Genomic DNA, 25,158 nt, shown 5'->3' with positions numbered 1-25,158 from the left:
TTAAAGTGTTTGTGACACTTCAGTCAGCATTTAATTATTTTTTGACAATGTAAACAGTCTTCTAAAAATTCAGACTTGCCATGCACTGAAATATGTGATAAAACATTGAACAAACAACAAATATGATTAATAACATTCGCTTCACCCATCATAAATGCAGATATTACATGAGCAAATATAGTGCAAAATGATGTAGAATAAAAAAGTATAATCATTTTGGTCACTTCAGGTTTTTGTGTTTACATAGATTTAAAAGACTGCTAACACAAGATAAGTTACTTTGAAAAATGTTAGAAACCTGTAACTATTGACCTCCATAGAATTCGTTTTCCTACTAGGAAGTCAATGGGAACCAATTTCTAACACTGGTCACTCTTTTAACAGCAAGGTTGAATGTTAGTTGATGTATTTACTGACATGAACAAACAAGGAATTATACATTTATTACAGTATGTATTCATATTTGTTAACTTTAATTAATGAAAATAAAGAGGTTGGTTTTAGTTAACTCACTGCTAGTGTTAACAAGCATGAATTTGGATTATAATAATTTATTATATTCATAATTACAGTACAAGAATAGTTCATTATTTGTTCATGTTAGTAATACATTAACTAATGAAACCTTATTAATAAGTGTGACCCTAACATTCTTCAAAATATCTTCTTTTGTGTTCAACTAAGAAAAAAAGAAGCCCATAAAGTTTAAGAATCACCTGAGGGTGAGTAAACAAGTACATTTTGCTTTTTAAGCGAACTTTAACTCCAGGGTCCAGGGTAGCTGGCGGATAGTTAAATATCCCGTGAAATTACAATAACATTTTTTAAATGTTGGTAAAAAGATTTTGTAAGTTTTAAGGATATCTATAATCTCAAGTGCTCCAAAACAGTGTCTAAATTCACATTTAGAAGATATAAAACTGACATAAACATCACTTCCATCTAAAATAATCCACAGTTTTCTTTTTCACATCACATCATACTTCAGTTTCTCATCAAATCTTGACCAATCAAATGCTTTCTAGTATCTGAAATGCCCTGCCGTTCTCATTCGCTTTTGATTTGATGCTCATGAGCTCTTACTATTGGCTGTTTGCTTTTAAAGAGGAGGAGCTACTCTATGTCCCGCCCTCTCATTAAGTTTCAGTTGAGATTGTCAAACATCCCAAAAATTTTTTTTCAAATTACTTCACGGGAACTTTGAATAAAAATAATCATAAAAATAAAAGGAAACGTCCACAGTATAGACTAACAATACGGTCAGTCTTTTCATTAGACTTTCCGCTGTTTCACCATTGATATAATCATCTCACACATACGTCATCTCAGGTTTCCTGCTTTTCCTGTGGGATTCACTCTTTGAGAAGATGGACAGCATGAATTTTGCGCACTCGTTTGGTTTGAAAGTGGTCGGCACGATGAGATACTCTCCCGGCTCCAGCTTGAAGAATTTCATCACATGTCTCGCGTTGACGAAGGCTTCACTTTCTGCCACAGTACGTCTACGAGAGAAGAAGCTTGCTGGAAACCTCTCATCTTTCATCTGTAGGAGAAAGAATAGCATCTATATTCAAAAAACAAGTGGCCTTAACTACTATGTATTCACGTCAAATTATAAATATGCTCTTAATGTGTTCATTATGTATTGCAGAACACATGTGGCGGTATTAAAGTGGGAAACAGGTAGGATTAGGAACAAATTTGATGGTTTCAGGGTAGGTTAAAGGATAAAAGATGGTCAAATGTGTAATTATAAATGTAATTACAGAACTGAATTACAGATGTGATAACATGTAGGTAATTAATCTAGCATTAGTACAATGTAAAAACATTTATTACAAAATAAGTACATTGTAACAAATTATTAATTTCAGTGTAAGTACATATTATTAAGGCCACAAAATAAAGTGGGACCCAATAAAATAATGGATTAACACTTTTGAATTTGAATGATATTTTACTTACCTCTGGTGGTATCTGTTAAAAGAGAAAAGGTATAAAAATATAATACGTCATAAATAAGTGGAAACCAAAATGATGGTATTCTGTGACTCTAATTGGGTTTTTTGGTAATACTGACCGCAAAAACACAGAAGCCGATGGAGCAGTTTTTAACACGACTTCTGTATCGGTCTTCATGGATCTGCAAGAGGGACACCAGTACATTTTCGGGGCACTGGGAACTAGAACATTCCTCATCAAGCTTCTCAATCGTCACTCGAAACTGAGGGTTTGTCCAGAAAGACTCTGAAAGATGTATGTTTAATCAGACTTTTGTTGCATATGTTCAACACACACAAATGACTGTATATAGGTCAAAATGAGATCTCTACTTTTGGTCACATTAAATGCATGTAAACATAAGTGGAAAAAATGTATAACTTCAAAGGCTGATATATTGTATTGTGCATTCATGAGTACAACAATTAAAAACTTTTTTTTTTTTTAAATAATAGTGTATTTTAAATATGTGAAAATACAATAACAGCATTATTTTGAGCTGTACTTAATATATCGCAGAATGAGTTATTAGATTGTGTTTATCACAACATCTTGCGTAGTAAGTTTAAAGAGGCGCTATTTAGCATTTTTAAATGTCATATTTTAGTTTTGGGGTCTTTAACAACAGTCTGATAAGCATGCAAGGTCAAAAAACACTTTCATTGTTGTAAGAAATGAGTCTGCCTCGACCCAACTTCCACTCTAAATGGTGAATTGATGCTCATTTCCCAAAAGGCTGACTTATGAGAGAAAAGAGAAGTCAACAAGGTCTTGTCTCTGCATTGTTTGAGGTGACTACATCTCAAACAAATGGTAACAATTGTAGAATGGGGATGGGTGTGGTGCACAAAGAACCATCTCATCAATGGTGTTGAAACTGCATTAACATGGAGAGATAGGGAGAACAGCTGGGTCAACAGCCAAGGAGCAACTTCATTAACATCTAAAGGCAACATCAAAAACAGTATAAAGGTTTGAGTTTAAGAATGTTCAGGGTTCATTCTGACTCCGGTGAACCCAAGGTACAGCCTTGTATTTTGAGACTGCTATGCTGAATAAACATCTTCATTGAGATTTTCTTCGTCATCATCATTTTTTCTTACACTGGCGAGTCATCCAGCGAGGACTTCCAAAACAACAAAGGAGAGAAAGGTAAGAAAAGCAGGTTTTCTTATTAAATGTTTGTTGTTAGGAATCCCCCTCGTTTAAAAAAATCTAGAAAAGAAAATTTAAGACAGAAGAGAATTTGTATTGTTCAGTTTTAGCAGAAGGAGTTCTTAAGTCTATTCTGTACTATTCTGCCAATTTTGTTTAAGATTCTAACTAAACTGAATTAACCCGACGTAGTGTGGTAGCAGAATTGTATTAAATTGTTGTTTCTAAAGTAATTGAAGCAAAGGGCTGAAGTTTAGGTTTCTAAAGTGAATGAAACTGTGCTGAACTGTGTTGATTCTAGTGGCAGAGTTGTATTGGAAATGTTGTTTCTAAAGTAATTTCTAAAAATATGTTTCTAGCATAAGTGAAACTGGTTTATAAAGTTTTCATGATTCTTTATAAATTCTAAAGTAACTGAATTGATTTGATGCAGTGTGGTCACAGAAAATATATTTGGTAGGGTGTCTGGAACTGTTAAAGATCATTTTCTTGAGGTTTTGCCTGATGTAATGTAGCAGTGTTTTGATTTTTAAATTACAACACAAAGGACTGATGCAGATTGGTTTTATCTGATAACATACAGATAAACATTGTTTTGAGAGTAGAATTTGAGGCCTGATGGAGAGTGTCTATGTTCAATAGACACTGAAGTACAGACATTTTAATGGTCTTGTTTTTTTTTTTGTTTTTTTTTTTTGTTATTATTCATTTGCACAGGAGCAGTGAATAATTGTATCAAGTATTAAATAACTTGGTAATGTTCAGTCAGTAAAGAACTAAAATCTATTGAATTACTCAAGTGAACTTAATAAGATTGTGAAAATGGAAGATATGATGGTTAAATACATTGCTAAGCATGGCACAGTTGGAATTTTTGATGGTATAGAGAAAGTCGTAGATAAGCCATATGAATGGGCTATCTCTAAATTTGAAAATTTTTCCAAAATGCCAAAGAAAAATAAAGGAAAAATTGCCAATGCACTTCAAGCTGTTCTTGCATCATACAAGGTAACTAGAAAGAGAGTAGTGGAGTTAGAAGCTGAAAATGAAAGACTCAGTGTTGAGATAAATGCTTCAAAATATTTCCAGGCTAGTGAAGCATTATGGAAGGAAGAGAAGATCAGAATGCAGGATGAGATAACACGTCTGAAAACTCATAAAGACTTGTTGGCATCATCTGTAGAAACATTCTACATTAATTTGAAAGAAGCAAGGGCTACTTGTAACTTCTTCATAAGGAATGGCCTAACAGAGAATAACACAAGTGAGACATTAAACGCAAATAGAGTTCCAAAAATGACAGACATTCAGGAAGATGATAAGGAATGGGCTAGAGATTCTCAGTCAGTCAGTAGTCAATGCTCAGAGTGTACAGTTAGATTTCCTATGGCACCAGTTCACTCTAATACCACCATGCATATTACTGAAGCAGGGGTTGAATCAACGACCCATAACACGGTTAGAGGGTTTAACCCAAATGAACTAGAAGCTGTGATTGCAAATATTGGAAAATTTGATCCTACTGAACAAGATCCTTTAGATTTCCTAAAGAGGTTAGAGGAATATGCAGAGGTGTACAAATATACAGATGGTGATGCATGTGTGTTGCTAAGAATGTGCCTGCCTGAAACTTTGTCTGGAGCTTTAGGTTAGAAAGTAAAAGACAAAACGGCAAACAAGTCAGAGAGGAAACAGGCACTGCTTGAAGTCTTGGGTGTGATGTCTGTTAACTGGGATAAAATATCTGAGACACACATGAAGAGAGGGGAACACCCAAGAGTATTTTCTGAACGATTGTTGGAGATGTTTAAAACATTTAGTGGCAATCCTGATATTACTTATGATGACGTCAGTTTCAAGTCTGCCTTGATCAACAAGTGTGACCCACACACCCATTCTGCTGTGACAATGCTTGTGACACCACTCTCTGATTATAATGAAATTATTGGTAAAATGACACAGTTTTATAACAATAATGCAAATTCACAGAGGCAAATGAAAGATGCGAGATATCCTGTTGCTGCCTTTGCAAGCAGAGAATATTCAAGCTCATCCAATGGTTTCCATCACAGAGCAAGGAAATTTACAAGTGTGAACTCAATGGGTGTTGTTCTTTGTTATGCATGTGGAAAAGCTGGTCACATTGCGAGACATTGCCAGAAGAGTGCAAAATCTCAAAGCATTGCTTGTCATGCATGTGGAAAAAATGGTCACATAGCAAGACATTGTTTAGAGAAAATGAGGAAAGACCAGGAAGTTGTTTGTTTCAGATGTGGAATTATGGGACACAAGGCAATACAGTGTCATGTTTCAGTCAAAAGAAAGACAAGTTATAAAGATTTACATAAGAAAATAGCCAGACTAGAAAACCAGCTGGAAGAGTTAAAAGGAATGAAGGAAGGACCCATTCACACCTTTTCAGACACATCCCTGCATGAAAATGACTGTAACTCAGTCTCAAGCAGCTGCTGATGTGAATTGGAGAAAATGTTTCATGATAGTACAATATTATAGAGATATTTTTACTATCAAAACGGGGGTGATTCTGTATAATTTCTAAGAAATTATTTTAAATTATATTGATTGTTTAAATGTAATTTATGATACATGTTTTAATGTAATTATTTTTTTAAAATAATATTACTGTTGTGTGATGCTTTAATGTGAGAAGATACTTCTGTGGGAAAGGGGGGGCAACCTCTTCTTTTTATTCTCGTTCCAGATTGAAAGGTGTGGTGAAAGATGATCCAGTCATGGGTGAGACAGGCCAGTATGACCACGAGGAGATTATGCAAAGAACAAGGTTCTTCAAGAGAACAGAGAGATCCAGAACCCCAGGCCCAGTATTGATCAAAACTTTTAAGCCTGGATGAGAGCCAGAAACCAAAAAAAAAAAAAAAAAACTTGATCACAGAAACCAAACAGAGATCCAAAGCTCCAGGTCCAGCATCAATTAGAATTGTCAAGACCCAGATTACATCTAGAAACTCAGAGATGGTGAAGATGATCAAGAAACCAAGAGATGCTAATGAGATTAAGAACCAAGAGATGTTGGGATGCTGATGAAGTTCTAGAAACCCAGAGACACAGAAAAGTTGGAACAGCACAAATGGAATACCAGTGACTGCTTTTTCAAGTGAGACTTGTTGTCCAGATGGAAGAGACTGAACAGTGGATAAGAGAAAGAGAAGATCAAACCATTTTTAGAAACTTGGAAGTTAATGAAAACAAATGGTAAAAATACGGACCCACATTGAAGGCCTAAAAGCCTAAGGCCACAGACTGACATATGAAGAAACGAATACATACATACATACATACATGCATACATACATACATACATACATACATACAGATAGATTATATATTATATATTACTGTCCTTGAATGCACACTTGGATAAAAGATGTCCATGCTGAAAAAAGTAGACACAATGTGTTTATAAAAAAAAAAAAAAAAAAAAAACACAGGAAACTTTTCACAAACAAATGTTTGTTGTGCTGGGAGTGTACATTTGTTATCTAGTGGATGCAAATGTGGTGTAGTTAATATGAATGTTTAATGATTCTAATGTTTGATTTTAATGTGGATTATAATGAGGATGTTAACACTGTCGACACATTTAAAAAAAAAAAAAAAAAAAAAAAAAAAAAAGGGAAATGCTTGCACTCACAAATACTTGTTGTGTAGTAAATGTTCATGTGGTGTAGTTAATGCAATGTTTAATGTTCTTATGGTGTGATTTTTAATGTGGATTTCACTTGGATTTTAATGAGGATTTGTACGCTGATAAAATAGACACAGTGAGAAAAAAAAAAAGAACAATGCTTGCATAAAATGGACAATACTATGCAATGGTTGTACATATGAAAAAAATGTACATGCTAAGAAAATGAACGAGAAGAAACGATGCTTGCATACAAGCATGCAGACACACAAGCACGCACGCACGCACACACTCACTCACACACACACAATTTTTTCTATTGATTGATGTTCTTGCTCCTTTGGCTTTTGGCTGTAGTACTTTTTAGACTGATACATTAGAACATTAGATGTCATGGTTCTCATGTGCTCCTGTCCTAAACCCAAGAAATTATTTATATTTTATAGTTCCAAATTTGAAGAAGAGACTATGACAACTTGCCTAATTGGATGGAGCAATAACCAGTGTGCATGAGGTGATGACCCCAAGACGGGTAAGATTCTTTGGTGCCCAGCCAAGAACAACCTAAGCCAGGGCTTTACCGCCACTGGGCACCTGCCCATGAAGGGAGGTGTAATGTGTGAAAGAGTGGTTGTGATGCTTCTTTCTGGGCCAAAGAGCATCAGAGAGGGGACTGTAAGAAATGAGTCTGCCTCGACCCAACTTCCACTCTAAATGGTGAATTGATGCTCATTTCCCAAAAGGCTGACTTATGAGAGAAAAGAGAAGTCAACAAGGTCTTGTCTCTGCATTGTTTGAGGTGACTACATCTCAAACAAATGGTAACAATTGTAGAATGGGGATGGGTGTGGTGCACAAAGAACCATCTCATCAATGGTGTTGAAACTGCATTAACATGGAGAGATAGGGAGAACAGCTGGGTCAACAGCCAAGGAGCAACTTCATTAACATCTAAAGGCAACATCAAAAACAGTATAAAGGTTTGAGTTTAAGAATGTTCAGGGTTCATTCTGACTCCGGTGAACCCAAGGTACAGCCTTGTATTTTGAGACTGCTATGCTGAATAAACATCTTCATTGAGATTTTCTTCGTCATCATCATTTTTTCTTACATTGTCTTATAATAAGCATTTATTTTTAACCCAATTATATCAACGACTCTTATATGATTTGTTCAGTGATTCAATTGTTCCCAAACCCCTCCTTATGCTAATCTGTGCAGATTGGTCCGATAACATAGTGTTTTGCAATTTGTCAACAGCGTTTAGCGTGAGACAGATAGATATGCCCACCATGGCTTATTCATATTGTTGAAGTAGTCAGAGTGCAGAGTGTATGTGTGAGCCCAATGTAGGAGTGCATTAAAGCAGTGCAGTTTAAACACCAGCATATTGCTCTATTCTTAACCATGACACACATTCAGTATTCATCCACAAAGTGGCAAAAGCTTAACAATTTTGAATTGACCGTGCGGCACGTGTAAATAAATGCATTTAAATCGGTAAAGGAAAAAGCACTCGACGTGTTTTCGACGCGGTTTTGCACGCAATATGTGAATGTCCAAATAAAGATTTTACCTGAGAGATACAGTACAAGCACTGATCTAAAATAGATACGTGACTACAAACAGCGAGGAGCGATTTTAAAGTTACAACACACTATTAAATACATATTTTGCAAACTACACAAAACGAGGCGACAATTTTAATGACACTTAAATGTTATGATACGGAACTTGCTAGCTGCAACTTAACACTGGGAAACACCCATATACTCTTGCATGCACACATACACACACACTACAGTCATTTTAGCTTATTCAATTTACCTATAGTTCAGGTCTTTGGACTGTGGGGGAAAACCGAAGCACCCAGAGAAAACCCACATGAACACGGGGAGAAAATGGTAGCTATTTAGTATTTTTATTTTTTTTTTATTTTTTTATTAGTATATTTTGAGGCTGTACTGTGAAATCTTGTGATTTAATTGCGTTATATATCTGATACAATTTTGTATATCTAAACTTGTAGACTGAATTAAAATTAAATCTGAGTATAAATGTAAGAATTATTTTATGAACAGAAAAAGCTTTACACTTTATTATACACCCCTTTAAATCTTTAAAAGAGCCCATATTATACATGAAAAAGGGTCATATTTCGGTAACATGGATCTATAATAGCATGATATGGATATGAATTATTAAATTGTTTTTATTAAAACATTTTGCGTAGCAAGTTTTAAGAGCTGCTATTTTGCATTTTTAAAGGTCATATTTTGGTTTTGGGGGTCTCCAACAACAGTCTGATAAGCATGCAAGGTCAAAAAACACTTTCATGGTGTTATAATCTGCATTTATTATTAACTTATTATCCCAGAAACTCCCATACGAATCCTTAACACCAAAACCAGTGTAGTCCAACAACAGCATATTGCTCCATTCTTAACTATTACACACATTCAGAATTAATCCACACAGCAGCAAAAGCTGAAGTGTTCTGAACCTTGACCGCTGGATATGTGTAGGAACAGCTGGCGGTGGCCATACCGACGACAAACGGCAGTGGAACACGAGCTCACAAACGCATTTAAATCCATAAACAAAGCAGCACAAGTCGCGTTTCAACGTGGCATTAGACGCGATATGAGAATATAAAGAGTTAACCTGATACAGTACAAGAGGTTACAAGTAACACAACACAATTAAATACACCATTTGCAAGCTAGAGAAAACAAGGAGACAGACATTCACTTACACTCATGAAATGTGTCACGGGCCAGGTCTGATTTCATAAATTATCTTTCATTTTGAAGCTTTTCTCCCTTCTCAGCTGTAACTTAGATCATTTCCAACCCAAGCTCATTCTGGAAACGTAGCCCCGCGGACGTTTCTGGAGACCGCGATTTACGTGGCCGGAGGTACGTAAAGGCCGCGTTTGTTTTTTTTTCGAGCAAGCGCTGCGGGGCGGTGTGGCGCCGCTCCGCCCCTCCTCTTCGCGCTTGGCGGCCGACGGCTCGCCTACGAGTGGAGGGCTTTTACGATGCAATCAGTTTGTCCACTTAGCTCACAGCGTTGCGTCGGCGGAGCGGAGGCCCCAGAGGAGGAGCCGGAGCCGGAGCCGGCCGCGGTGGACGACGACCGGGATCGAGTCCGGGGAACAGCAGGTTCCGGAAATCAGGTAAGACGAAAAACGGAATCCGAAAAATAAGGGCGAGAACGCGGTGGGATCCGAAAACGCGGTCGAAATCGAAGACGAGGGCTTTTGCTTTTTTTTTTTCGATCCGGCGGCTTTTCGCGCGAGAACGGCATGGGCGCGAACGCCGCACACTCCCGAGAGGCGCCCGAGACGAGAAAAAGCACGCACAGCGGCCTCTCGCGGATCCGCGAAAACAAAAAAACGCTCGAATACGTACCTCCTGGGACGTAAATCGCGGTCCGCAGAAACGTCCGCGGGGCTACGTTTCCACAATGAGCCCGGGTTGATCATTTCTGTGCACAATTATTGCTGTGGGACCTCTTGCATAAAGTATGTTCTCAGGGCTTACCAGTACTCTGCTTTGCCCGAAGATCACATCCCCAGCCAGGGGGTTGTAGCGCTCACCAGCGTTCTTCCTCAGCTGCAGCAGGCATCCTTTGTGCCTAATAAACTGGCCTAATTTTGCACGCACCCCTGGTGTATTGTCTGTCCATTCTCACAAGTCTCATACATCTTTTCTGATGCTTCCTTTAACTAACGAAAGAATCGCTCACTGTAAGCGTATAGACTGCTAAATCACTTCTTTCCCCTCACACTTCCAATAATATCCAGGTAAGCACAGCGTCTTCTTGACTCATCAGGACTTCAGGATCTGTTTGTCTTTGCTGCTGTGTTAGTGGGCAGGGACAGGGTTTAAATTTTTCCCGGGTTTGCGAGCGCAACAATTATGTTTTATGGTCAAGTCACGCCGAAACGGCTTAAGACACATTATAAAGATGATTCAATCTAACCACTATGAGTCGACTCTTATTTAGATGAATCAATAGTTTTAAAAACTGTCCACTTTCAGATTTAAGCCTTAGCTGGATATTTCACTTCACTTAGATCTGTGTTACACACTACATGGAAGCTCATTTTCAAAAACCCACAATAGGGGCTCTTTAAGACCAATATATTGTGCATTACAAACATGTACATACAAGCATGTAAACTTCCTGCTTCATTAATTTCATGGTTCGCATGCACACCTGCATCTGGTATTTCTATTAATAATTTATTCACTGGATACCTTTGTGATTGAGGCAGCCGCCAGCTGTTTTTCCAGCTTCCCAGCTGCCATTGTAGCGCACAGTTTTCCAGCTGCATTTAGAGGAATTGTCCAGAAAGTCGGGAGTGAAGCAGCAAATATCAACTTCTTCGAAGTTTTTGGAGAAATCCTCCATTGACATCCTATGGTGAAATATGTGTTATTGACAATATCTGACTTCTTAATGCAGCAAAGATTACATCAGAAACTGAAGTCAATGCCCACCAGAATTCACCATCATTGGCCAAAGACCAACACTTGGTTCGCTCACTCTCACTCACTTTGTTCCACATTGAGGATCTGAAAGTTACACATACACATTAGCATAACATTGGGGTTATGATAAAGCTGAGTACACAACTGCAACAAATAAAAAGGAAAATAATAAGCATGGAAAGAAAAGCCCTAGATAACCTGCATGCCCACTGAGAGGATACTCTTATATTGAGAGTATGCAGTCTTTTTAAATCTATAGAAATTAAAGTAACACTATGCAACTTTCGCAGTAAGTGCAATTGCCTGTTACCAACAAAGCACATTTCACTAATCCGCTAATAAGTCCATAGTTTTGCTGAAAGGGATGGACAGGCAGAATTAATCTAGTTAAAAAGTTAAACTGCTGTCCCACTATTAGGCTGAAAGGTTTGCTCAACTGCCAATTTGAGCCAGTCAGCACAGAAACAGTTTAATTTTTACCACGATGCTGATAAAGGAACTCTTTGAAATGTTATACAAATGCGCCAGGGGTTGCCTCGATCTTCCGTTTATTTGACTTTGGAGAAACTGGCAGCCAGGCGACAAAGTGGTGAGGTCACTGTGCCTACCAGTCCAGCACGGTTCAGTGCAGTTGTCTAACCAAGGTTCAGTATGATAGTGGAAAAGCAGCTTTATTCTACCACTCATTTTTGCACATTGTTTTAAGGTCAAAAAGATTTACGAATAAGAAAAAAAAAAAGAATTTCAGTTCAAAATACCCTGCTGATAATAAAGTCTTATACTGCCCTTTTTAAGCTTTGATCCAAATTATGCTATTTTGGTGACTGTCACTTTAAATTCAAATAAAATTGTGCTCCCAGTCCTATTTTGAAAAAAGTACAAAGCTAGAAATGGCTATGCGTTAGCATATAAGCAGATTCAAAATGGCTGCTTCTCACTCAGGGCTGTCTATGCTAATGGGGGAGAGATTGTCACTAATGGGCAGGTCTTTACCTCTCTGTTAACATATACAATAGAATAATGTCAATCAAAGTGTGTTGCCAGACAACTGTGTTTAAACACCTTATAAAAGTGATTTTGTCATAAGTCCCCTTTAAAACGCTTTGCGATAATATTGTCATAATTTTCTCCGAGCCTCCTTGTTCATGAATGACTCTGAACTTCTTTCCCTCTGATCTCAACATCAGAAAGCAGTTGGATGAAATTTGTTTTTAGTGAAGTTTCAGATCTTGGTCCTTTGTTTACTTCATTCACAAACAAGGCACACTTCAGTTGATTTTGAGGATGAGATGATGATGTGCAAAAAAATGTGCCACACACGTGTGATTAAATATATATATAGATTTTAGATCTGCAAAAATGAAACAAAACCAAAAGCAAAATGAATGAGCACACAATGAATTAATCTGGTGGTAACTGCATAAAATGGCAATAGTTTATTTTTTGCTGTGTGAATTTTTTTAAATAAATCTTTTTTTTATTATTTGAATTCTTTTATTGTTAATTGTATTGTACCTAGTTTTGGTCAAAAACTTCATATGTTTGTTTGAATAATAAAGACACAAAATTAATCCCGGGATTCATGGGTTCAAAACTTTTCAACTCACAAGCAAAACATTTCAACCTGCAAGCAAAGATTCTAGATGTGCAATAAAAGACAGGAGAAAAGAGAGCAAAATTAATGAGTGTGCAATGAAAATTGTGGTGACTGCATAATAGGAATATTGTTTATTTTTTGCAATCCAAAATATTTCATTATCATTGACATAAGTTTTTAAATTAAACATGTTTTTTATTTGAAATCTTAATTTTTTTAATTACTACATACTTTTTTTTTCTTTAAAACTAAATATTCTTGATTGAAAAATAAAGAAACAAATCTAGCTCCATATGTATGAAGGTGTACTGTATGGTGTCAAACACGTGGATAAACTGATCTTCAATTATAAAACCAGTGTTCATTCACTTCTGAGTCTACAATCTGCCACACCTGTTCAAACAGTGTTCAGGCAGTCAAAACAGGACAGGGAATAGCTTATTACACATTAATTACTAAATTATGAAGGGTTTAGATATAAAAATATAAAATAAAATAAAAATAAAATTGTTAGCCCAAACTGAATTAAAAATCATCTGCTGATCCAAGTGGTATTGCTTAGCCATCAAAACTCTTTTGCTTAAACTGATTGATGTTTGTGTTTATTTCGGTTCACAAAAGATGACGTCATAACAGAACTGTCTTTTGTTGAAGGGGCTGTCTATACTGCAAAAGACTGACAAAAGGCAACCTTTAAACAAAAGACAACAACATGTCATTCATTCAGTAAAAAAGGCAATTCAGGAGATATGAATGACATTGACGGTAGGTGATGTAAGCCATGCAAATAAAAACGTCTACAATGATGTATACCGTGAACGCTCCTTAAAACAGCTGTAATGGCATATCTGGGGACTAATATACACAAGCACTCCTCACAGTTATCTCTTACAAACTACAACCTTTTATAGGATACTATATAGACAAATATATTTGTGTATTTTCATTGTATTAGTCAGTACCAAAGTCAACTAATCTAACAAAATCATTTAAGATTACGGGGCAAAAATGTGTATACCCCAATATGAATATGAATATGTTAGGGGGAAACAGAAACGTGCCATTCGCACGGAGCTTCAGCGTCAACGCTTGACTGAAGGTTGTCTGTTGACTGAAGGGCGTGTCTGAAGTTGGGGCTGAAGCTATCGTCATAGAAGCGTCAGCCAATGAAATTCAGTCAGCAATAGGCCACTGTCTAGCTGATATATTTGCATACAGCAATCTGATTGGCTGACGCTTCCATCGGCGCTTGAAAAGTTGAGCTTTTACAGCTGCTTGGGAGTTTTGCACCAATAATACCTTCATAGCTAGTCCCAACTTTTGCAGCGAGCAACGTCTCTGAAGCGGTGCCGACGGATCCACAATGCAGTTCGGCAACACCTGACGTCACCCATTCAAAGTGAATAGGAAGCATTGACGCTGACGTAATATTTTAATTAATAGGAAAACAAAATCCGGAGAACCATCAGAAATATGTGCTTTAGTTGAATCGTTTGCAACACCAATTTGAATTTAAATGTATTACGTCTATTCAATTACTGAAAATGACATCCATTCCTAAAGATGTTAGGTGACACTATTTTCTTTGAATTAATTCATTAATTAATTTTCTTGTTGGCTTAGTCCCTTTATTATTCCGGGGTTTCCACAGCAGAATGAACCGCCAACTTATCCAGCAAGTTTTTACGCAGCGGATGCCCTTCCAGCCGCATCCCATCTCTGGGAAATATTTAAATTAATATAGCTGCTTAAATTCACTAAAGTATATTGTCTATATTCACTATATACATGAAATTCCCAGGATTTAGTAAAAACTAGTAAAGGGTCATGTTTTCATTTGTTGTGATTGAAAATCTAAGTTATTCCACCAAATATTGATTTTTTTTTATCTCTTCTGCAGTTACTACAATTATAATATAATATAATATAATATAATATAATATAATTTTCATGCGACTCCTTAAGTAAGGATAATATTCCTTACTTGTCACACCAGGCACCAGTCCACTCGCGTTTTCCCCATGGGTTCAACACTCTCACCAGCCTTACTGGTGCTCCTTGCCATGTTACCTGTCAAATACATCATGACACAACACATTTAATTCAAAAAGCTTATAAAAAATCCCTTGGGTGTACCACAACAGTGTAAACCCAATGACAACCACAAACTAACCATGATTCTGCGGCAATAACCATAGTTTAATGGTATTTGTTGTTAAAATGTGGTTGTACAACGGACAAACATTGGACATGCCTGGTTTTTCACTAGTGTCATGATGAAATACCGACATGATTGAAGCATCTGTACAGAATGTTTTGAGTTAACGTACAAACATTTAATTTACAACATCACAGTGCAAGCTGTACAAATGACATAATAAAGGGTGGAGCAGCTCACATGAGCGGAAGGCAATGAGGCTGGAAATACTATTGTGTACACAATTACAACAACAATCAACATTAGAACAAAGCAAGCGAGTTTTAGAAAACACCCAACTTTACATATTTCAAGCCTGTTGATATGAATTATAATTTCTCAAACAATTAGCCAGTATTGGTGTAACTAACTCAACTTCTTGCTGATTGAAAATAGGGGGTTACATATGAAGAGAGGTCTCAGAAAAGAGCCTTGAGGGCACGACTTCTTGAAAACACAACAAAAGCTTGAAAATAAATAAATAAATAAATAAATAAATATTATAAATTAATTTATTTATCATCTATCTATCTATCTATCTATCTATCTATCTATCTATCTATCTATCTATCTATCTATCTATCTATCTATCTATCTATCTATCTATCTATCTATCTATCTATCTATCTATTTTTATTAAATAAATAAATAAATAAATACATTTTATAATAAATAAATTGTGACAGGTCTTAATGTAGAACTTTCAGAAATTGCAATTCAGCTAGATTACATTTTGGCACATCCTAAAGGGATTGAAGAATATTTGGTATTTTTTAAGAAGCGGACTAAAATTGTCAAATGAACCCTAAGATTATTTAAAACAGAGCACACTGCTGCACTTTATATTTTCATTCATTCATTTTCTTGTCGGCTTTGTTCCTTTTATTAAACCCACGCGAACGCAGGGAAAACATGTAAACTCCACACAGAAACGCTAACTGAGCCGAGGTTCGAACCAGCGACCCAGCGACCTTCTTGCTGTGAGGAGACAGTACTACTTACTGCGCCACCTAATATTTTAATTTCTGTCTAAAATAAATCTTCCCATCTAATAATTCCCTTCATAATTCTCACATGAACATTAAATAAATCGGACGGGTTGATGTGTGTAATTATGTTACAAGTTTAAAATCAGATTTTATCTTCTGAAATGTTCACACTCCACAACTTCACTGCAGGTTTCAGCTGTCCCTGCTTTCCATTCTTCGTTTTAAAAAAGGAGACTACATATTTAGCAACTTCAGGAGACGATGAACCTATAAACTTGGCAGTCTCATGAAAAATATTGACAAACAAGATGTCTATAGATGAAAGTCCTAAGCATCATTGTCCTGCACCATTTGAAATGAATCAAGAGTCACTTTTGTCACAATTATATTTATCCACCATAGCTCATTCATTATGTCACACATCTTTATACTTATAGTAATGTAACTTTTCAACGTGCTGTCGATCAGATTAAAATAAACAATCCTTTACAACAATTTGAATTACATACTGATTAACCTGGCTACTTGACTTTTTTATTGGGATAGTAAATGCAACTACTCTCATGGGTAGGGTTGCACCAGCTGATCGTAAGTTCTTACTTAATCTGGAATGTAAAGTCCTCACTAGGGGCTTAGTTAGTTACTATTAGATAGTTTGTAACTAAATTTGTTCTCACTTCAGTTGCACCACTTTATTAAGGCAAATCGTAGTTAGTACGTCGTAAGCTCTCCATAAAGTCATGTGTAGTTGCATTGAATGACGTAAATTCCAATACAAAGCAATTAAATCTTATAACTGCTTTAAAATTCTGCAACAAATGCATCTATTGATAACTGTTCTATGAAAATAAAATTATAAATGACATTTTTTGGCATATTAAATTTATTGCACAAAAACTTATCAAAACTTTAAACTGTGTAAACTGATTTTTTTTCATTCATTCATTTTCTTGTCGGCTTAGTCCCTTTATTAATCCGCGGTTGCCACAGCGGAATGAACCGCCAACTTATCCAGCAAGTTTTTACGCAGCGGATGCCCTTCCAGCCTCAACCCATCTCTGGGAAACATCCACACTTACATTCACACACACACTCGGACAATTTAGCCTACCCAATTCACCTGTACCACATGTCTTTGGACTGTGGGGGAAACCGGAGCACCCAATGGAAACCCACGCGAAGGCAGGGAGAACATGCAAACTCCACACAGAAACGCCAACTGAGCCGAGGTTCGAACCTGCGACCCAGCAACCTTCTTGCTGTGAGGCGACAGCACTACCTACTGCGCCACTGCCTTGCCATCTGATTTTTTTTTATATATCCTAATAATGAAATTAAAGAGAAAAGAGCAGAATGAAAAACTAAATCAGAAATTCTCATTTGAATTGATGGATACAACAATAAAAAAACACTCTTTAAAAGATAATTAAACTCTACTTTCATAAACAAAAAGAAAATGCAAGATTTATTTTAGGCTGTGAGTGGAGGAAGACCATTCTTCATTATGATTGAGAGCTCCTTAACATAAACTAATCTCATCGCCATTTCTTTTCTATTGTTAAACATAAGATGAGGCTGTCGAAAAATATTGAGTTAGAACGTAGCGATACATTTAGCCTAAGGGTGCTTTCACACCTACACTTTTGTTTCGGAACGTATCTCGTTTGCCCAGTTAGTGCGGTTCGATTGGCATATGTGAACAGGGCAATCGCGCTCTGTTCCGCGCCAAAGTAATCGCTCCGAGATCGCTTGAATGAGGTGGTCTCGGCTCGATTGAAACGAACCCTGGAGCTGTTCGATTGCAGTGAGAAATCGATCCGATCCGAGCGCGGTTATATCACAGTGTTTTATGGATATGTAATAGGCTTACGGCTATATGAAGAGAGAATTATGAGTAGGGCGGGAAGTTTCGCGAGTCTCCGGATGCCCGCAAATGAGTGATGATCTCCCGGTAATCTCGCGTCTCTCTCCCAGTCCTCAAATAGGCATCGTCGCGCACCCTTCTCACCCCTCCCCACCGTGTCTCTCCTCAGACACATCACGCGCGCGCACCCTGTCAATCACCACCAAACCACCACCTCTACTGACAGCTGAGCGGGACGCTGCAAAATAAACCCTGACACTCTGACCAATGTAAGGAGAGTTTACTCGCACGTGACTTATTTTAGCTCTTTTGGTCCGATTAGAAATTTTGCAGTGTGAAAGCGAACCGCTCCAAGACCAAAGAGCAACAATGTAACAATTGTAATCTCTGTTTCGGAACAACTGAATCGATTCACAGGTGTGAAAGCACCCTAAGATCAGCGATGCAACACAAAAATATTTAGCAATGTGTAAGTTGTAACGTAGTGTCCGTTTAAGTCACAACTAGGCTATGTTTTAACTTACGCAATGCTGGTGCAACCGGCCCTGCAGTGCATTATGTGCAGTACATTATGAAAAAGTATGGACTTTCTGCTGCCAATAGATGTGCAGTCATGCTGCGGTGAGATTTGAATGTAAGATATGATGAATGAAAATACATAAATATCTAGACAGGTTTAGACAGGGAAAGTGAAGGGTTTTAGAAGTACTATAAAACAACATATTGAGACAGGTTTTTGGCAAACACTGAAGCTGATTATTTACAGTAAACTCTGAGAAAGTAAACTCACAGGTTTGACAATCAGCGGGGGCTGATAAGATTGTACAGTGGAGTATATTTTGACCCTGGATAACAAAACCAGTCATTTTAGAAAATTAAGGTTTATAAGGTCATTGCTTTCCATTGATGGATTGCTTGCTGGGATTGGACAATATTTGGCAGAGAAAGAACTAATTGAAAATCTGGAATTCAAACAAACGAATAAATAAAATAGAGTCAAAATATCGTATTTCGATTTTATAATAATATTTATAATAAATGTTTATATTAAATATTATATATATAATAAACATCCTTCATGGAAGAGGATTTTTACTTTATTTCCAATTGATTTTCAGCAAAAAAAAAAAAAAGTTTCGTAGGTTTCATAAACTAATTTCAAGAGGAGCATGTGATAGGATTGTGCACGACTGACTGCTCATATGTAATCAGTAATAATCGAATCAGAGTGATACAAGCTTACTATAAATGGATCATTTTCTCTCTCCTGCTCTATCTTTGTTTTGGAAGAATCCCCCCTTCCACCCCATCTCCTCCTTTTCCTCCCTTTTGTAGGGGGGAGCTCTCCAGACCTACCCGACCTATGATTCCCTTATATGCTTATTGACCGGGCGTGAATGTAATTATACATATTTTAAGAGTTCCAACTTAGTTGTGCTTAGCGTTAATAGCAGGTTTAGCATGCTATACCGGGAGAGAACCCGGAGCTCAGAGATACTTAAGCCCAAGGCTCCCGCCTGGTCAATAAGCATATAAGGGGATCATAGGTTTCTTACAATTTACTGTGTGTTTGATTATTCTCACATATAGTGAACATGTCATGTTTTTTTTCCTGGAAATAATATTTCTAAAGGAGCTGTTGACATAGAATTAAACCAGATTTTGGGTAATTTATATTGGATTTAGGTCAGGTGATTGGCTGAGCCATTCTACAGCTTGATTGTCTTTTTCTGAAAGCATTTGAGAGTTTCCTTGGCAGTGCTTTGTATCATTGTCTTGCTGAAATGTCCACCCTATAGTTTCATCTTCATCACCCAGATAATGTAGATATTGGACTGAAGCAGCTAATATTCATTTACAATAAGGAAGTGCGGAGGGTTGCTGAATAACTACTTTGAGATTTCAGCTGCTGTCTGGGCTTTCATTGCCTTTCACTGCCTACACCTCCCTTTGTTCATGTGTTTAATACTTTTTTTTTCCCTGTGTCATTTCATTTTATTTCGCATAACTTAATTTGTAAACTAATTAAATTAGCTTTCTTTTAATATATGGGTTTAATTGGCTGCTATTGTCATGATCACCAGCGATCTAAACACCAAAGATTGCTGTAAAACACACATTTACATGAACTACAAATCCGCCATGTTATGGACTACATATCCAGTCATGCAACACATGCACACACCTGCTTCAAGTGTCCACAGTTTAGACACTCACAGTTGAAACTACTCATGGACTGATTCATGAACTATATATTCAACACATTAACACACAGTTGTTGCTTGGTCTTGTATTCTTTAAAGTAAATATTACGATGCGTTTCTTATTGCTTTGTTTTGTTTGATTATCCTGTATGCTGCCTGCCTTTTGACCCCTTGCCTGCTATTTCGACTTAGGCTCTGGATTGCCCAAATACATCTGTTTGTTCCTGTTTTGACCACTGCTTGCTTGACCATGCTGTTCAGTAAAGACCTGCATAAGGATCTTAATTCCGTTGTCCACTGTCACTGTTACAGCTATCAACATCTAGTGACAATTTCAAGTCAATGGCTCCTTTAGAAATATGTATTCTGGTAAAAATGGAATTGTGTTCAATACTTATTTTCCCCACTGTACTTGTGTGAGAATGAATGACTTGATGCTAAACCATGCAAAACCTTTGTGAGATTTGTAGGCAGCTGGCCTAACAAGTTTAAGTAACTTGACGTTGCTGTGAACTGACATTTGATTCGGTGCATACGTACCTTGAAAATCCCCGTCACTGAATATGCATGCCCTTGAACAATGCCATTAGGTAATTCTGTATTTGCAGATGTTTTCTGATATTGAAGAGAAAAAAAAATCGGTTACACTTCAGGTGAAATATGCAACTGTTCCCTGTTCGCTATATAATTCCATATTTGGTTGAAAAGACTATAAAGAAGTCTTTAATACAACATCTGATGTTCAATGACAGCATTTTATATGAACATATCTGTCAAAGAAAAGCCTGTGGTCACTGCTTACCCCCGGGTATGTGCCACAAGCCATTAGAGCCTTGCATTTGGCAGCTCGGTCCATCAAGCTCCACAAATCAAGGGGAGGTTTTTCCAGTTCGAAACGCACATGGATGCCACCGGTGAAGTCCAGCAGAGCCTCAGATACAACACCGGCGTCCATGTCAGAATAGGAGCCGCACACCCTGGAGAAGAATTTTTGTAAGTCAAGCATATGTACATCATCAGACCAACAAAGTTTCAATGTTTCATGAGATTCCTCAAATTGTTCAAGATTATGACAATAGTTGATGATCATGTTATCTTAGGCTTAAACACACATCTTCAATACTGGGCTGACTGGTGTTGCATAAAATATGAAGAAACAGATCTGTGAAGCATTTTCTACTTTGTTTTTAATCCAGTGTGTCTCATTTATTTCTTAACCGATCTCATTACATGAATTGAGTAATTGATGCCATCATTTTAATTCAAAAGTGTGAAACTTGAGGATTAAAACAAACAAACAAAAATGTCCCAGTACAGAAACTCAAAAAAATCTCAGTTTCCCATTAGTATTTTATTTTTCATCATCATCTATGGTGGTTACAGCCATGAATCATTTACTCTACACTCCAAAAATATGTTTTGCTGCTTGTTGAAACTAATTGTTAAAAATGACCAGAAACAACACAATTCTGGAGGATTTTTAGGGCAAACTTAATTATTGTATGTCCAATCTACTTAAATTAGTTACATTACCTTAATAGATGTGAGACAATATGAATGATGTGGAACCCTGCATTTTTACAGTGTAAAAAGAATGAGTATTTACAACGCATAATAATGGCCATAATATCTTGTAATTGTGGTTAAATATGTTAGATTTTTCAATAAAATATCCAAAAATCACAAGAGCAGTTACATATTTTGCTGACCCATTTCACTTTAACAGCTTTCAGCCTTACTCTGCTTTATTCTACCACAGTAATACGTTTTAAATACTTTACAATGTAATGGAGATAACAACTTCTACACTCATCAAACTACGCATTTGTTTGTTGTGAATATGTCCTCTCTATGGGCAAAAATGACACACTGTTAGGCATGGGCCAGTTATAGTTTCTGATGGTGTGTTAACCTTGGATCAGTGATCAGTTTCACAGTATCACTGTTGTAAAATAATTTATTTTTAAATGTCTTAATAAAAAACAACAACTTCTTTCCTCATTTAACTCAATGTATTACATTTTAGAGAAACATGTATAATATTTTGAAACAGTAAACATGCCAGGCTAGATAATTAAAATAAACCGCTGACTTCTTCTCTATTCATTAGCTTCAAAAACACAGATAAAAACAAAACAACTTGAAACTGGTTATCATCCCATGCCTACATACTGTGTCTTTAAACTATATATTATAAATGTTGAAAAATCGTGTTTGATAAATGTTGAAAAAAGTGTTTGATACTACATAAAATAAGCAGAATAATTGTATCACAACACAGGGGGACTTACTTGGCATAGGCTTTCTCCAGTAAGGCAGGCCAGAACTCATTTGATGTTTTTGAATGAACAAAAATCAAGTCACCCTTAATAGTCGGCAGTTTGTCATCAATGACAACATCAATCCATTTCCCAAACCGCCAAAACTACAAATGAGGGAGAACATAAATGGGTTTATAGATTAGTAATAGGATTTTGAGAAATTAGGACTCAAAAAGATAAACAGAACTCACTCTGAAGTGAAATATCCCTGCATAATCTTTACCAAAGGACTGGCCTTCTGGCATTACTTGATACAAGACATCTTTCTGAAAGGTTAAAGTCCCAACCGAAGCAAGAAACCAGCAGTTTCCTAAGGTAAAAACCACAAACATCATCAAAAAAATAAATAAAAAAATCTGTGCATTTGACGCTGAGATTTAATTCAAAAGCTAACGCCAATTTGAATATGCAAGTAAACATACCTAAAAAAGATCCTTGGGAATAGTCAAATCTGGAAACCCCCTTTACAATGAACTGAGGGTCTGCCACTATTTTCTAAAGAGAGAAGAAAATAAATGAATTATACAATGAAATTTGGGGATTTGGAAGTGCAGAATATGTTTTAAGTTAAGACTACTTATTTGAGTAAGGGGGAAATTGAAAACTCAGTTTAATTGAGCTGATCTAATCATCACTGAATTAGCTTAATGTTTAAGTATAAATCATGTAAGGAAACAGACTAAACTTAATCTGTCGGTTACATATTGATGTTAATTGAGCTGATCTAATCATCACTGAATTAGCTTAATGTTTAAGTATAAATCATGTAAGGAAACAGACTAAACTCAATCTGTCGGTTACATATTGATGTTTACTTTTAATAAACAACTTTAAAATAGTTGGTAACACTTTACAATAAGGTTCATTAGTGAATGCATTTACTAACATAAACTAATCATGAACAACACTTGCACAGCATTTATTAATCATAATTAAACATTTACTAATGTATTATGACATCCAAGTCCATGCTTGTTAACATTAGTTAATGCACCGTGAGTTAACATGAACTAACAATGAACTACTGTATTTTCATTAACTAACGTTAACTAACATGAACAAATACTGTAGTAAATGTATTATTCATTGTTTGTTCATGTTAGTAAATGCATTAATTAACATTAACTAATGAACCTTATTGTAAAGTGTGACCAAATAGTTAAAACAAGTTGTTTTCAGTAACGGTTTAAAATAATGGTCCATTAGTTAATGTTAGTTAATTTATTTACTAACATGAATAAACAATACATTTATTACATATGTGTTAACATTAGATTAAATAACATTAATTCATGTTAAGTCATTGCATTAACTCATAACCAATGTTAACAAGCACAACTTTGGGTTGTAATAATGCATTAGTAAATGTTGAACTATGATCAATAAATGCTTTCCAAGATTATTCATACCTTTTTAACGTTTACTAACATTAACTAATGGACCATTATTCTAAAGTGTTACCAGTTGTTCTCCTCATGAACAGCATTATTAGTGTCATTTCAATATTTTCAATAAAACGAATCAAATTAAATAGTCTTTAGTAATCAGCTTAATCACAATCGTGCCATCTTAACTGATCTATGCACATAAAACAGTATAAGCCCACATCGTGTCATTTTAACATCTATTTTTGAATGCGCTTTTTTAATTTGTGATTCGGGTGACAGATAAACCTGTCCTGACAAGACCCGAGAGACATTTTGCAACCCTCTGATGGCAGTTGGTTATTTTCAACAAGACTCTTTCAGACAATACAGTCAACGCAGGTAACTTACTGATGGCCTCAGCCACTGGATTTGGGACATATCCAGTCCGAGTTTGTTATTTGGGTCAATGGAGCTGCTGTCTGGAGGAAATCTATCATCGACAAATCTCATCCTGTTGGTGATGCAGCTCTTCAGCAACTCCTGGTAGTCTTGACCCAAGAAATTCAGAGGCACGTCAAGAGTGCCTGCTTTTTCTTTCATGGTCATTTCAGACATGGGTTTGTTCACCTGAGGAGGAGGCATTTTTCTGGCATCAAAACTGTTTAATAGGGAGGAAAAAATACAATGAAATACAAATAATGATGCCACATCTGTCTGTTACTAGAAAGACAGAGCTCTCACAGTTTTATTTTTGTGTCTGTTTGTATACAAAGACCTAAAAGATAAGGGACTCTAAACTTGGTAAACCTGTCCAGGGGTGTAATCTTGAAGGACAGATCTTGACAGTTATCACTACAAGATAATATAACAGCTGTAAAATATAATCAGTTGGTAAATTCAATTCTGATTTAAATGTTACACCTACCTTCAAGGAGAGCAGCTCGCCTAAATGAACAGATTGTCTTTCTGGCTTTGACTTTTCTCTTTGTTCTGCCCTAGGCTCTGGAATTCCTGTTCGGGCTGAATGAGGTTTTCAGGAAGTGTGTGGTGTTATGTTTGAATGCTTTTGTTTTGCATAACACGTCACTGCACAGGTATCCACTGCTCAAACTGGGGGGTGTCTTCCAAATTCCTCCCACCTGTTCAATTACATAACCATGAGTGTCTCTAAAAGTAACCTTTTCTCTATAAAATGAACATGCAACAAGGGCAGTTTGGATATCAAGTGTACTTTTTTCTTTATATATATATATATATATATATATATATATATATATATATATATATATATATATAT

At 36.3% G+C, this 25,158-nt stretch overlaps 1 protein-coding gene across 2 annotated transcripts; it reads right to left on the bottom strand.

Annotated features, from left to right (window-relative positions):
* On the bottom strand, nt 1-24,887 carry zgc:162184. Of its 2 annotated transcripts, NM_001089383.1 has the most exon segments (13): nt 1-1,543; nt 1,966-1,977; nt 2,081-2,247; nt 11,089-11,249; nt 11,332-11,406; nt 14,904-14,989; nt 20,714-20,788; nt 20,976-21,150; nt 22,465-22,598; nt 22,686-22,804; nt 22,917-22,989; nt 24,270-24,519; nt 24,787-24,873. In NM_001089383.1, coding segments are annotated over 12 exon segments (1,545 nt in total). In that variant the 5' UTR covers nt 24,504-24,519; nt 24,787-24,873; the 3' UTR covers nt 1-1,309.
* Between the last annotated feature and the right edge of the window lie 271 nt (nt 24,888-25,158).

Source organism: Danio rerio, chromosome 17, assembly GCF_049306965.1.
Source record: "Danio rerio strain Tuebingen ecotype United States chromosome 17, GRCz12tu, whole genome shotgun sequence".
NCBI lineage: Eukaryota > Metazoa > Chordata > Actinopteri > Cypriniformes > Danionidae > Danio > Danio rerio.
Note: the sequence above shows the minus strand (reverse complement) of the source record. Positions and strands in the feature narration are given on the sequence as shown.